This window comes from Oryctolagus cuniculus, chromosome 10, assembly GCF_964237555.1.
Source record: "Oryctolagus cuniculus chromosome 10, mOryCun1.1, whole genome shotgun sequence".
Lineage (NCBI taxonomy): Eukaryota > Metazoa > Chordata > Mammalia > Lagomorpha > Leporidae > Oryctolagus > Oryctolagus cuniculus.
The window spans coordinates 66994916-67009356 of NC_091441.1; the positions used below are offsets into that span (position 1 = coordinate 66994916).

Consider the following 14441-nt stretch of genomic DNA (forward strand, 5'->3'; position numbering starts at 1 on the left):
GCTAAGATGGAGTCCCTTGAATTGCCTTCATTTCTTACAAATGACTCCAAAACTCTTTCCTGTGTTGAATGTGGGCCAAAAATGGGTATAGAAGTTTCTTTAAAGTTATGCAAGCCTAATTTCTTCCAGATACTAAAAGCACAAAAACCCATTGCCAGGTCTGGGAGTACCACGGCAGGTGTTCAGTGCATGTGGTGATTTCCTTATGTGAGATGAGGAGGAAGAAGCACCTGTGCTGTGACAGTCCGTTCCGTGTGCTCTGAGATGTGGCTTCCCGTGTTTGTACCCCGAGTAATGCCACGTGGTGGCCGAGAGAAGCATCTGGAAGACTGAGCTCCTCAGAGAACCTGGTGAAGGCTTCTGGGACTTTCTTTCTTTTGAATTATAAGCTATTCTTTTTTTTAAGATTTTATTTATTTTATTTGAGAGTTAGAGTTATAGACAGAGAGAGAGAGAGAGAGAGAGAGAGAGACAGAGAGGAAAGGTCTTCATTCCGTTGGTTCACCCCCTAAATGGACGCAATGGGCCAAACCTGTGCTGATCCGAAGCCAGGAGCCAGGTGCTTCTCCTGGTCTCCCATGCGGGTGCAGGGCCCAAGCACTTGGGCCATCCTCCACTGCCTTCCCGGGCCACAGCAGAGAGCTGGCCTGGAAGAGGGGCAACTGGGACAGAATCCGGTGCCCTGACCGGGTCTAGAACCCGGTGTGCTGGCGCCGCAGGCGGAGGATAAGCCTAGTGAGCCGCGGCGCCGGCCGTGGACATTACTTCTTGAGTACACTCATGCATATCTCATAGTGCCACATGTAACTTTTGTCCAGACAGGTGTATGTAGGAGTCCAGTTGCTGAGTCACAGGGCAAGCACACACTCCATCTTACTAGGAAATCCCAGTGTTTTCCCAAGAGGGTACCAGTGGTGTGTGACACCGTCACTTTGCATCCTTGCCGAGTGTCAACAGTGGGAGACTTCAGAGGGTATAGTGGTATCTGATGGTATACCCTAAGTCTTCATTCCCCTAAGAACCAGGATTTGGCCCCTTCGTATCTATTTGCTGGCCATTCAGGTTTCTTCTTACGTGAAATTCCTGTTTAAATCCTTTGCCATTCTTTTTTTCTATTGAGTTGTTTGCCTTAATCTTGTTTATGTCTTGGTTTAAACACACACACACACACACACACACATATTTATTAGATTTATTCAGAACTATCCCTTTGCCATCTGTACATGTTGAAAATATCTTCTTCAGGGGCTGGTGCAATGGGTTGATCTGCAGCTTATACAGGCATCCTGTATCAGAGTGCAGGTTCAAGTCCCGGCGGCACCACTACCAATCCAGCTCCCTGCTAATGTGCTGGGGAGGCAGCAGATGGAGAACCTCTGCCACCAGCATGGGAGACGGGAATGGAGTTCTGGGCTCCCGGCTTCAGCCTGGCCAGCCCTGGCTGTTGTGGCCATTAGGGAGTGACCCAGCAGATGGAAGTTCTGTCTCCCTTCTCTGTCACTTTGCCTTTCAAGTGAATAATCTGAAAAGAAAATGTCTTTTTCAAACTTAAATATTTTCACTTTCTTGATGCTGCCTTTTCATTAACAGATGTCATCAATTCCTATGACTTACGAAATTTTTTCAAAAAAATTTTTTTTGGTGGGGAGAGTCTTATTTAGAGATCTTTGCATAGCCCAAAGATCAGGAGGATATTCCTTTGTGCAAATATTCTTCTATGAACTTGACAGTTTGGTTGTCCTGTCTGTCCTTGAATAACTTGGCATTGAGTTTCCTATGTGCTGAGTGTCTAAATTTTCCCACGCGGCCACAGTTGTCTCGGCTCTACTGGCTATTGAGTCCATTCGCAGTCACATCTCGTGCGTCGTGGGTCTGTTTCTGAGGCTTTCCCTTCTGTTCCATTGGCTCACGTGCCCATCCTTGAGCCCACGCCACACTGCCTTGGCCTAAGTAAATGGTCTGGACTGACGATATGGGCTTGAATCTTTAACCAATGTTTGTGAGCCTCAGCAATGATTTTACGAGTGTGGTTAGTATGGATGTGTGGTGGTCTGGTCGAGATTGGTTTCATTCTACTCTCTGGGTGAGAATGCAGCCCTGTGTTCCTTTTTTTTTTTTTTTTTTTTTGACCAGATTGTCCCGGTTCTTTCTTTGGGCTCGGTGTCCCTTCAGCATGTGCCTGCCTTTGGGGGTTTTGAGCACCCTTCACTTCCTGGCCCAAGGTGCTCCAGGCGCATTTTTTATGTTTCCTGCTTTAGTGTTAGGAGCAGCCGCTTCCCCAAGGACCCCTGGCTCCCCTTATTGGACAGTGGCAATGAAAACCAAAGCCAAAACCTGGCTGGAAGGCACTGTTTAAGTCATTGATGTTCATCCTCAGAACCCTGCAGAAAAGCTCCACCATTCCCCCATCTGACTGATGAGGAAGCGGGGGCAGGGAGAGCTCGAGAGCCTGCCCTGAGTCCTGGAGCTGGGAGGGCATAGGGCCTGCCTTCAGACCCTGGCTGCCTGCCACGGAGCCTGTGCTTGTGCCCGTGCCAGTGGAATCCAAAATAGAGACCGATCCCCGAATCACCAGGAGAGGAACACGGCAGCTGATTTGACCACTCACAGAGTGTGGCGCCAACAGCTCTCTCCAGTGATTTCCTGGCTTCCCTGGGACTCACTCAGGGCTCTGTCAGGAGCAGGGGTCTCAGAGGCAGAGGAACAGCCGAGGCCCCTGGAGAACCCCCGTTCTCAGTCCTCGTGTGGCTCCACAGCCTGCTGTTTGCCCTGAGCAACAACCCACTGAAATCCGGGACATCTGACACAGCCTGTCTGAACTTGACACCGGGGATTCGGCCCCAAGTGTATAGGAGTTCTGGACACACGTAACTAAGCCGGCCAGGCCCCTGGGGAGCAAACATTCTTCCCAGGGTACACATTATCACTGCTTTCACTGGAGGGGCTTAGATCCTTGTAACAGGTCCTTGGCCAGTTGTATAGGTGCTGTGGGGGTGGTCATTGTTGTTCCTCTTCAAAAAGAAGTTTATTTTTGTTTTAGTTCCGCCTCCCAGGCAAATCCATCTGCGTGTCTATAAAAACTCCCATTTTAAACAGAGATTTTGCTACTCTGCTTATTGTTCAAGTGGCTGCACAGACGTCCTGGGTATTTAGAGGAAACAGGAGCTAATGGGAGCCTGTCCCACTCTGATGAGTCACAGCAGCGGGCGCTCACAGCCAGGGGAGAGCTGAGAAACCAACTCACAGCACCCACAGCCTTCGCAAGCACCCTGCAGCTCCCTTGCTTAATTTGGATGGAATGTTGTGGGTGATTTCCACTGCTTTTGGCTGAAAGACATTAAACACGTGGGACGTTTTCGACAAAAAATAGTTTCACCAGAAGTTTACCAGCTGTCGCCTACTCTCTGTTGCCATGTTACTCACAACCGGCTTGGTTGTTCGCTTAAACTTGACCTTGGAAGGGGGCTGGGGCTTGGGGGAGTGAGTAAAAATATAGGGCAAAGATTCCTAAATGAGATGTTAAATGTGGTATTGCAGGAGTCTGGCAGAACGTGAAATGCTGAGTCATTGCTCATATGGCATTTCATTCTATTTATTTTATTATTAAAGATAAATTTGTGGAAAAGCTTTATGTTATTTGTACAGAGTAGCACAGACAGGAGAGACAGAGAAACAGATCTTCCATCTTCAGGTTCACTGCCCAAATCGTTGCAAAGGCTAGGGCTGGACCGGGCCATTTCCAGGTGCTTGGAACTCCATCCAGGTCTCCCATGTGGGTGGCAGGGGCCTGAGCACTTGGCCATTTTTTTACTGCTTTCCCAAGTGTGTTAGCAGGGAGCTGGATTGGAAACCAAGCAACCAGGACTCAAACTGGAGCTCGGATATGGGGCACTGATATCCCAGGTAGCAGATAAACCTGCTGTGCCACAACACTGGCCCCCACAAATAAATATTATTACGTATACTTAAGGTATACAACATGATGTTGTAAGATACATGCTTATGAGAGTTATTTGAAAAGTTCATGGAAAATGGAATTTTAAAATGAATTTTTATGAGTATTTTGGATTTCAAACATTTTGAAATCTGTGTATAGTTTCCTCATAATATACATTTTCACGAGTTTTTTTTTTTGAAGATTCCTCATACAGATGGATCTCAAAAATTTTTTGCACCAAAATCTTTGAATTACATTTTCCATGAGCTTTTTGAAGTTTCTGTGTACATATAGATAATAAAATGGCTACCCTAGTGGAACAAATCAACATATTCATTATCTCAGACTTACCTAGTCCCCGCCCCCTACCCACTGAGTGGCAAGAGCAGCTATAATCTACTCATTTAACCAGAGTCCTCAATATAATACACTATTATTAACTGTAGTCTTCATGTTGTACATTGGATGTTTCAACATGGTCTTCCTGCGTATTTGCAGGTATAATTTGCAAGCTGGACCACACATGAATAACCAGAAGATGTGCTTTAGGAAGAGCCCATTAGTAGGCTGTTGCTTCATTTTTTATAGGCAGTGCACTGGTGCCTGAGCTACGTATTATGCCCTCTAATCATCATCTTGATACCAAGTTCCAAACTCTTGGCTTCCTGGTGTCAAATTATGAGCTGGATAGAGTACAGAAATATTAAACTCGGTGTTTTACAGTCCATCTGCTGAAAGAGTGATTCTCAAGCTTTCCAGTGAATTGGCAGTTGCAGAGAAACTTGTTAAAATGCACTTTTGAGACTTACCCGGTTGACATTCTGGATCTGTAGGACTGGGGCACAAGACTCTTCATGTCTGAAAACCCCAAATAAAAGCTAGTGCAGGTGGGCTGCAGAATGAACTTGAAGAGAAGATGTCCTAAAGGCTCACGCGCTGTCCTGGGAGGCTGCGTGGCACGGGACCGTTGTACAGTTGTCAGGATGGCAGCAGTCTTGCTTGTCCTCATTCTCCTTGTTTTTAGCATCAAGGTGGGGGTGTGATTGTTCTTAAAGATTTATTTATTTATTTGAAAGAGAGGGAGAGAAAGAGCGCTCGATCTTCCATCACCTGATTTACTCCCCAAATGCTTGCAACAGCTGTGGCTAGGCAGGGAGCCAGGAGCCCTATCCAGGGGTGGCACAGGGAACCTGAAAATGTCTTGGAAGATGTGGTAGTTTGCAGTGGGCCTTGCAGACTCTTTGGTATCACACGGTTATCCTGCCGAGTGCCCGAGGGAACTCACCCCCACGCGCCAGCACAGCAGGCTGGAGAACTTTTCCACCCTGGTCGATCTGATGCATGAATAATGTATCTTCACTTCCACATGAATTTCTTTTTTTTATTTTATTTTATTTTTATTTATTTTTTTGACAGGTAGAGTGGACAGTGAGAGAGAGAGAGAGAAAGGTCTTCCTTTGCCGTTGGTTCACCCTCCAATGGCCGCCGCGGCCAGCGCGCTGCGGCCAGCGCACCGCGCTGATCCGATGGCAGGAGCCAGGACCCAGGTGCTTTTCCTGGTCTCCCATGGGGTGCAGGGCCCAAGCACCTGGGCCATCCTCCACTGCACTCCCTGGCCACAGCAGAGAGCTGGCCTGGAAGAGGGGCAACCGGGACAGAATCCGGCACCCCAACCGGGACTAGAACCTGGTGTGTTGGCGCCGCAAGGCGGAGGATTAGCCTAGTGAGCCGCGGCGCCGGCCACTTCCACATGAATTTCTTTCATTGGTTGCAGGATTAATGAAACCAAGTTTATCTACTGAAAGACTACTACAATTGCCTAACAGTCTCCCACCTACACACAAATAATAACCAATTAGAAAACCAAATAGAGGGGCTGGTGCTGTGGCATAGCACCTGCTGCCTGTAGTGCTGATATCCCATATAGGCAGCGGTTCAAGTCTCGGCTGCTCCACTTCCGATCCAGCCCTCTGCTAATGTGCCTGAGAGAGCACTGAAGGATGGTCCAAGTGCTTGGGCCCCTGCACCCATGTGGGGGATCCAGAAGAAGCTCCTGGCTGCTGGCTTCGGACTGGCCCAACTCTGGTTATTGAGGCCATCTGCAGAGTGATGCAGCAGATGGAAGATTTCTCTCTCTCCGTTGCTCCCTCTCTCTTCAACTCTGCAAATAGAAGCTAAGCCCTCTTTAAGACAGCAATACAATTTTTTAAAGATTTTTTTTATTTATTTGAAAGAGTTACAGAGACAGAGAGAGGTCTTCCATCTGCTGGTTCACTTCCCAGTTGGCTGCAATGGCCAGAGCTGTACCGATGCGAAGCCAGGAGTCAGGAGCTTCCACCCCCTCCCCAAACCCTGTTTCCCACGTGGGTGCAGGGGCCCAAGCACTTGGGCCATCTTCTACTGCTTTCCCAGGCCATAGCAGGGAGCTGATGGGAAGTGGAGCAGCCGGGATTCGAACAGGCGTCCATGTGTGCTGCCAGCACTGCAGGTGAAGGCTTTACCCGATACACCACAGCGCCAGCCTGCAATACCAATACAAATTTAAAATACCTACTAATCAACTTTTTTTGAGGTGTATATAGTTTTTAAATTTTTGAAAAATTTTAAATCTTAGGAATGAATTTAGCATGAAATAAGCAATAATAACCCATATAGTTACAACTTTATACTTTTACTGTAGGACATTAGAAAACTTAATAAGGAAAATGTGTGCTTTCCCCTTGGCCAAGATGACTCAGCATTGTAGAAATGTCAATTTGCTATAAACTAAACTGTGAGTTCAATAAAATATCAAATTACCAAAATAGCCTTTATAAAAGGGATTTTGCAAAATGATCCTCAAGTTCATCTGGAAAAACACACAGGCAAAAATAGTATTTGAGGGACTAATCCCAGCTGATATTGAAATTAGACTTTAATGATTCAGTAATGAAATACTGTGACATCAGCATAGAAATAGACAAAAGATGGATGAACATTATAGAGAACTGGTGAATGTGGTAAAATATGTAGGGATATTTAGCATGTGACAGAGGTGACATTTAAAATGAGTATGAATTGCTTTCTATCAAACAGAAAGTTGTGTATCTGGAGGTGAAGAGATTTAACAGCAAGAATCCAGATTTTTAAATGTAATGTTTCTGGGGGCCAGCATTGGGGCACACTGGGTTAAGCTACTGCATGCAGTGCTGGCATCCCATGTGGGTGCTGGTTTGAGTCCAGGCCCCTCTACCTACGATCCAGCTCTCTGCTAATGCACCTGGGAAAGCAGCTGCAGATGGCCCAAGTGCATGGGTCCCTGCACCCAGGTGGGAAACTGGGGAGAAGCTCCTGGCTCCTGACTTCAGCCCAGCCCGATGCTGGCTGTTGTGGCCATTTGGGGAGTGACCCAGCAGACGGAGGATCTCTCTCTCTCTCTCTCCGTCTCTTCTCTCTCTCTCTGTAACTCTGCCTTTCAATTACATAAACACATCTTTTTTAAAAAATAAATAAATATAATGTTTGTAAAGCACCTTCCGTTCTTTGGATGAAAGGTGCAATATTCCCTCGGTATAAATTAATAAAATTATTATAGATCTAATATAGAGTCTACAGTGTGTTCTGAAAGAAGTTAGGATTTTATATAGCATAAACTAAATTCAGAAGTGCTTGATCATTCACTTGGTTACTTGACTATAAAAAATAAAATAAAATCAATGTGAAAAGGAGTAATTCAATAGAGTGCTAGGATAATTAGCTAGTCATAGTCGTAGGGAGAAATGAGAGAAGGGAAATCCAAAATTGAATAAAGATTTAAATGTAAACTAGTGAAGTCATAAAATTAGAGAAAGGTTACATTTTAAAAATAATCTTGGAAGTCAAAGGAACTATCATAATATAAAACTCAGAAGCCGTAGAGGAAAATGATCAATACTTTGATAGTATAAAAACTTCTGTGTGGCACAAATGCTACAAACAAGACCTAAATGCAGATGACACACTGAAAACGTGGGGAAAATGTATTGCGTGAGGCTAGACTCCTTCATGTAAAGAGCACTTAAAAATAAATAAGGGGGGGGGGGGATTCCTAAATAACTCCAAACTGAGCTGGGGAGAGAACCTGCACAGAAATGCCACAGAACAAGAAATATCCATGGCCTGTGGGAAGTCGGTGATCTTCTTTGAATAAGAATGACCAGAATTCATGTCAGATGCATATATATTTTTTTAATTAAGAAAGGCTCTTACAAGATGATGCAGTTTTACTCTCAAGGTGGGTTCTGGAAATCTGTGTTTAGCAAGTAGGTTGTGGTGGCCCCTTTTTTCTGTGGAATGTTGATGACTGGACCTGGAGCCTCTGCGGGCCATCAGCTGTGACGGGGCCTTTACTCGTCTTCTGCACTTGCATCATCCCCTCAGTCCGCTGGGCAGGCTGTAAGAAACTGGTGTCGTGCTGGCGTCCTCTCTGATACGGAGATGCATTTGAGAAGCGATGATTTGGCCCTTATGGTGTACCAGGTCTTGCCCCGAACATTTGCAGTTACCACGAGGCATCCTGTCTGCCTGGGAGGATGAGTGGGCGGGGGTCAGACCTGAGGGAAGTGGCCACTGAGGGTGGGGGATTCGCTGCAGGCAAAGTCGCCCGTCTGTGAGAGCAGCACTGCCTGACCCGATTGCCTGCACACATCAGGTACTGATGGAGGCCACCTGGGAAAGATGCGGAGCGAGGACTTGTGGCTGGAGCAGAAGAGTCCAGGGGCTGCGCAGTGACATGCTGTCACCTGCTGATGTGGCTCCCTCTCACAGGTGGGGGGTCGGGACTCCTGCTTTCTCCCTTGCTCCCCCCCCCCAACTGGGTGGAGGAGGACTGTGGAGAACTGAACCAGCCCTGAAATTAGAATGAGTGGGTGGCCGGCCACCGTGTTGCCAGGTGACACCCACACTCAACAGGGACCCCTACTGGGTAGCACAGGCCTGTTGAAAATCCTAGAGCCTACGGGAATGCAGTTTCCCAACCTCAGTCCCTGCTGAGAAGGCCCCGAGTGCAGGGGACCAGCTCAGTACAGGGGCCCTTCGGCTGAAGGGGACTTGGAGAGATTGTGGCATTAGCCATCCACAGGTGTTCACCAGTTATCTCACAGGTGCCAGGTCCTTTGAGGATCCCCAGACACCAAGACCAAAATCATTGTCCTAACCTGAGGCATCTGTGGGCTGTTTGGGAGCCAGGCTCACCAGGGTGTGGGCGTTAGGATAGGAGGGTGCACAGGCTGCTCAGGATCCGGAGCCTGAGCCTCCAGGAGGCTGAGCGCGAAGTCACCGGGTGACCAGGGAGGGTGACGGGAGGAGGAGCAGGTGCATGACCCAGAAACAGATCTGAGCGTGCGAGTTCCCGCAGCGGCAGTCCACTTGGAGTGGCTGTCGTTACGAGGGTGAGCAGGACAGCACCGAGGCGCGAGGCGTGGTCTGTTCCTGAGGGAGCCGGGAGGCAGAGAAGGATCCCCTTCGCAGGGATACTTGATCCATGTGCACTTCGGAAGGCAGGAGGTGAGGGGAGCGGGAAGAGGCGACCGCAGGAATCCCTGTAAGAAACGAAGGGGTCTGGACTGAGGTGGAGGCGGCTGGTGAAGGTGGGGCCTGGAGGGAGCATGCGTGGCCTCTGCTAATGCAGCCTGGGAGGCTGCGGATGATGGCCCAAGGACTTGGGCCCCTGCCACCCACTTGGGAGACCTGGATGGGGTTCCTGACGCATGGCCCCCAGCTGTAGTGGCCTTTTGGGGAGTGAACCGGCAAATGGAATATCTCCCTTGCTCTTCCTTTCACAAATAACAGTAAATGCAGTGTGTGTGTGTGTGTGTGTGTGTGTGAACTTCTACCTAGGCATTCCCACCTGGGGCCCGCAAACTCTTCCTCTCATACAGGTTGGGTCTCAGAAGGTGTTTGAATTTCCCCAGTAGCTGTCAGTCAGTTGCAGCCATTTGTGAAAGACAGAGAGGCAGAGGAGGAAAGGCAGGCAGATGGACACAGGCCCTGTGCTCACCTCCAGTTTCAGCTTCGTGTCCCCCTCCCCTTGTTTCCCATCGCTGCCCTGCCATGCTGGCCTCGGGCCCGAGAGGCACTTCCACGTCACCCTCCCCGCCTCTCTCCGCCCTGGTCCCCTTTGTGTGCTGTTTTCTCCCAGGCTCGGGCGCTGACCCGGTTGCCTCCTGCTCCCTGAGGCCTCTGGGACCAGCCAGGCTTGCATGGCCAGGATCCCTGCTGGGCCCTCCTGTGCTCCTGTGGCACACACTCCAGCCGTCTGTCCATCCTGACACCATGTGGTACATGGGTGAAGCCGCCCTGACCTCCGAGCCACATGGGGGCTTCAGAGCGCCCTCGTCCCGGCGCTGACGGCAGAGGAGCACGGGCTCCCTCCTCCAGGCCTCGAGCAGATGGCAGATCCCCGCCCTAGCTCTCCGTGGCCCTCGTGGCCACACATAAGGTGGCCGCCTCCACCCAGGGCCTCTTCCTTGCTTCCCTGGACTGAACCATCGCCTTCTGCCCCTTGGTCTGTAGGCGCTTGGTTGCACACCGCGTTGTGGGTCAGTGTTTTGCTTGTCTCTGCTCTTAAACATTCCTTCCAGGAGGCGGGGTTGGTTGTTTTCTTTACTACTTGCAAGAGGAGGGGCCCACAAGGGCTGCTCAATAACGTATTTGTTGCATAAATGAACCTTAGGAGAACAAGAACTGTGAATTTTCCATCTCTGTGGGAACAGCTTCTTAAAGGTGGAACTCCAGATAGGCCACACTGCGTCGTACCAGGCTCGTTGCCAAACCGACCAGTCGTGGCACACACTTGCTCTGCTCTGCGGAAAACCGTGTGTGGAAAGTCGCCCCAAAGCACATCCTACGTTCTCACAGTATTGTTTTAATACTGAGTCACATCCTGGGGGAAAAAGCTAAAACCAGCCTGCCTTCTTCCGCTCTGCACTGCCGGAACAGTACCGCCATGACCTGGCTAAGAAAGGTGGACTCTGGGGCGTGTTGAATGCTGCTTCCTCGGGAAGAGAGCAGTGTTTCGTTTCCACGTGGCCGAAGATGGAAGGGCAGAGAGGCAAGAGGGGGCCTGAACTTGACCTCTCATGGAGACGATGATTCTGCTAATGAAGGCAGAGTCCTCGTGGCTTAATCACCTCGTCAGGCTGCCGCCTCCTCCTGCTATTACCAGGGCAGTTAAGTGACCTCCAAACCACAGCGGAAGCCGGGGTCTGAGAGCAGCATGTTGACCGCCCTCTCACCCCTCCTGTCCCTCCTGTCCTGGATTTGCCTCCCACCACGGGAGCAGAGCACTCGGGCACCCACCCGTCTCCGGGGGGGCCAGAGACCAGGTTTTACACTCTCAAAAATCTTCCCCCATCCTCGGCCGTCCGTGCTTGCTGAGGCCGCGTTCCGGGTCTGCAGGGGATAGAAAAGAGCTGATTGACGCCCGTGGTTTGTTTGGCCTTGTGGGTGATCTGTATTTTACAGCTGAGCACTCATTTCTCTTGGGTTTGACCTCTTTTCCAGGGAGGTTCCTCTGAAGGATGCAAAGGAATATGCTGAGTCCATAGGTGCCATCGTGGTTGAAACAAGTGCGAAGAACGCTATCAACATCGAAGAGCTCTTTCAAGGAATCAGTAAGTACCCGAAAGGGTGCTTTTGTCTAGCTGGCATTTTTCTGCTCCTGGGGTAAAAACTGTAGAGCACTGAAATAGAGCTTTCCCTCCGTGTGAGTTTATCTGATGCCTTAGATAGAGGCCTCTGTTAGGCCTCTCCGTTTACATTTCTGCAATCCGCGCAGTTTGTTGGTTCTGTGTTTTGTGGATCAAAATGAAGCCATTTCCCACAAAAATGAATGTTGTATTAATTGAGAGTTACACAGTCTATAGCATTTTATGTTAGCATCCTGAAGGGAGGCGAGACAAAACAGACAATGATAAAGTATAGATGCCCCAGATCACCCATTTGACTGAACAACTGTCAGCACATCAAGGGAACCTTTTAGCAATTTATGTTGCCTGTTGATCATCCACAAAAATCATGTCTCCATCCCACGTGACCTGAAGTTGAGTGCTGGGTGGAGGGTTGACTTGTAAAGCTGCCCCTCATTCCTGATGAGCTAAGTGATGGGAGCAGACAGCGTGCACTCTGTCCCCGGCTGGGCCCTGTGTCCCTGTCCGTGTGCTGCTTCCCCACAAATGGCTTCATCCAAGAGCTGTCTCCCAGCGGATGGCCTCCCTGACACATCTGTCTGCAGCCGGGCCCAGATTTCACCCCCGTGGCTTCTCTGCGGCGGGGGGGGGGGGGGGGGGGGGGAGGCTGTCCGCTCACAGCTTTCTGGGGACCCTGTGCTGTGTCTGAGTTGCCCTCAGGGAGGCAGGGAGGAGTTCAGGACTTTGGAAGCCCCGGGCACCCTTCTTGGGAGAGCAGAGCCCCTGAGCAGTTGGCCTGGTTCTCAGATGTCTCAGCCCCGGGACAGGCCCAGAAGGGAAGCGGCTGGTTTGATCCCTCCTCTGCCTGAGGTCACTGTTGGCTGGGCTCCCCCAGGCAGGGGGTGGCCAGAGCTTCCCAAACAGATTTGGTTTCCGTGTAACTGGTTTGGGTCTGTTACTCTAGACTCTGAGAACCCACAGCAGGGAGACTGCCGTTTGTTTGTGTTGGCTTGTGGGGGAGTTCACTGGAGGTAGGGACTCTGCATCCCCCATGTGGGATTGCGCAGAAGAAACGTGCAGAAGAAACGTGTGGAGGGAGGCAGCTGGCCCTTCCTCTCATTCCTCAGGGTCCTCATTGCCTCCCCTTCTCTGCACCTGCTGGCAGGTGCTTTGCCGCTCTGACTTCACTCAGCACACCTGTGGCCTTCAGGCTCATGGACCCGCCTGGTTGCACTGTGCAGTGCTAGGGCTCCAGGTTCTCCTTGGAAGCGCTCTGGCCCCTTGATGATGCCAGTGGCCTGTAGGTGCTCCCTGTCCTTGTGTCACTCTGAGGGACATCTCAGAGCATTTGACTTAATCACAGAAGGCCATCTTTATGGGAGGCATTTGGCTTTTTTGGTCCAGGCATTAAGAATTTTTTAAAAAGATGTATTCATTTATTTGGAAGTCAGAGTTACAGAGAATGAGGGAGATACACACACACACACACACACACACACACACACACAGAGAGAGAGAACCGTCTTGCTGGTTCACTCCCCAGATGGCCATAATGGCCAGGGCTGGGCCAAGCTGAAGCCAAGAACCAGTAGCTGCTTCTGGGTCTCCCATGTGTGTGTAGGGGCCCGAGGACTTGGCCATCCTCCACATCTTTCCCAGGTGCATTAGCAGGGAGCTGGATTGGAAGTGGAGCAGCTGGGACGTGAACCAGAGCCCAGATAGCAGTAATAACCTTTTGTGCCACAGCAGTGGGCTTCAAACATTTTTTAGAGTGGTTTCAGTTAGTGAAACTAGCAAGCTCCTGTCAACTGTGACATTTTTTTTTTACAGATCCTTAAATTTAAATGTTTTAAAAGTTTATTTAAGAGACACAGAGAGAGAGAGAGAGCCAGCCAGACATAGCTCCCATCCTCTGGTGGCTGGACCAGGCTAAGGCCGGCAGTCAGGCACTCCATATGAGGCTCCCCCTTGAGTGACAGGGATCCAGTCACTCTGGCCCTCCCTGCTGCCTCCCAGACATCCGGCTATTTAGGTCTCTCCCCAACCGACCCTGGGCGGCAGGCAATGTGGGCAGCGAAGAAGGTACCAGTGCTTATATACAAGGGGTCTTCAAAAAAAGTCCATGGGAGAGGCAGATGATTAAAGAACTGTGTGTGGCTTCCCCAAATTTGGGGGCCAAAATAAGCTTAACTTTTAATTCCATTTTTCCACAGAAATTCTAAAGTCCCCTCATATAATACCTTGTATGACTTTACCCTGAGATTTATGCACAAGAGAGGACTGTCTGAGGTTTATGAAAATCATTATTAAAATAAAAATCCAAATAGTGACCTTAAAGAGAACAAGCTAGGCAGCAACCATCAGTAGCGTGAGAGATCATTTCTTGGAACGGTTCAAGCAGCGTAAACCCCTTCTAGTGCAGGAGGTCTTTATGGGGCACAGGGATAGAGATTTTGAGGAAACAATTCCGTAGGTCCTGGTGGTCTGCTTTATTTAGGAAAAGAAAAAACAAGACTTTTGCTTAAAGCATGGGATAATTATGACTTCAAAGTCATTAATTCCTAAGTAAGCCATAGGCTGCCCTGTATCACCTTCTCTTTGGTGTCAGATTAAATCATTGTTCCTGTTTTGTTATATATGAATTCAATTGTGGTTAAACATGTGTTTAATTGCTTAGTGATACGCAGTCTGCAAAATCTCACCCTCCTCTCTGTCTCTACCTCCATCTCCACGTGTAAGCTTCAATGCCTCCCCCTCCCTTCTTTGCACCTTCAAGTGAGTTTCTTCAGCTTGGGGTTTTGTTGCCTAACTACAGGTTGGTTGGAAACGCCGTTGTGTGAACACCTAAAGGGATTGGC

General features: G+C 49.4%; 1 protein-coding gene across 2 annotated transcripts in view; it reads left to right on the forward strand.

Annotated features, from left to right (window-relative positions):
- The window catches only part of RAB31 (RAB31, member RAS oncogene family), a 140132-nt gene that overhangs the window by 109063 nt on the left and 16628 nt on the right, over positions 1–14441 (forward strand). For both annotated transcript variants that reach the window (XM_008261035.4, XM_051852158.1), the window contains exon 6: positions 11459–11568. In XM_008261035.4, coding sequence (XP_008259257.1) covers positions 11459–11568 — 110 coding nt within the window. The remainder of the gene's footprint in view (positions 1–11458; positions 11569–14441) is intronic.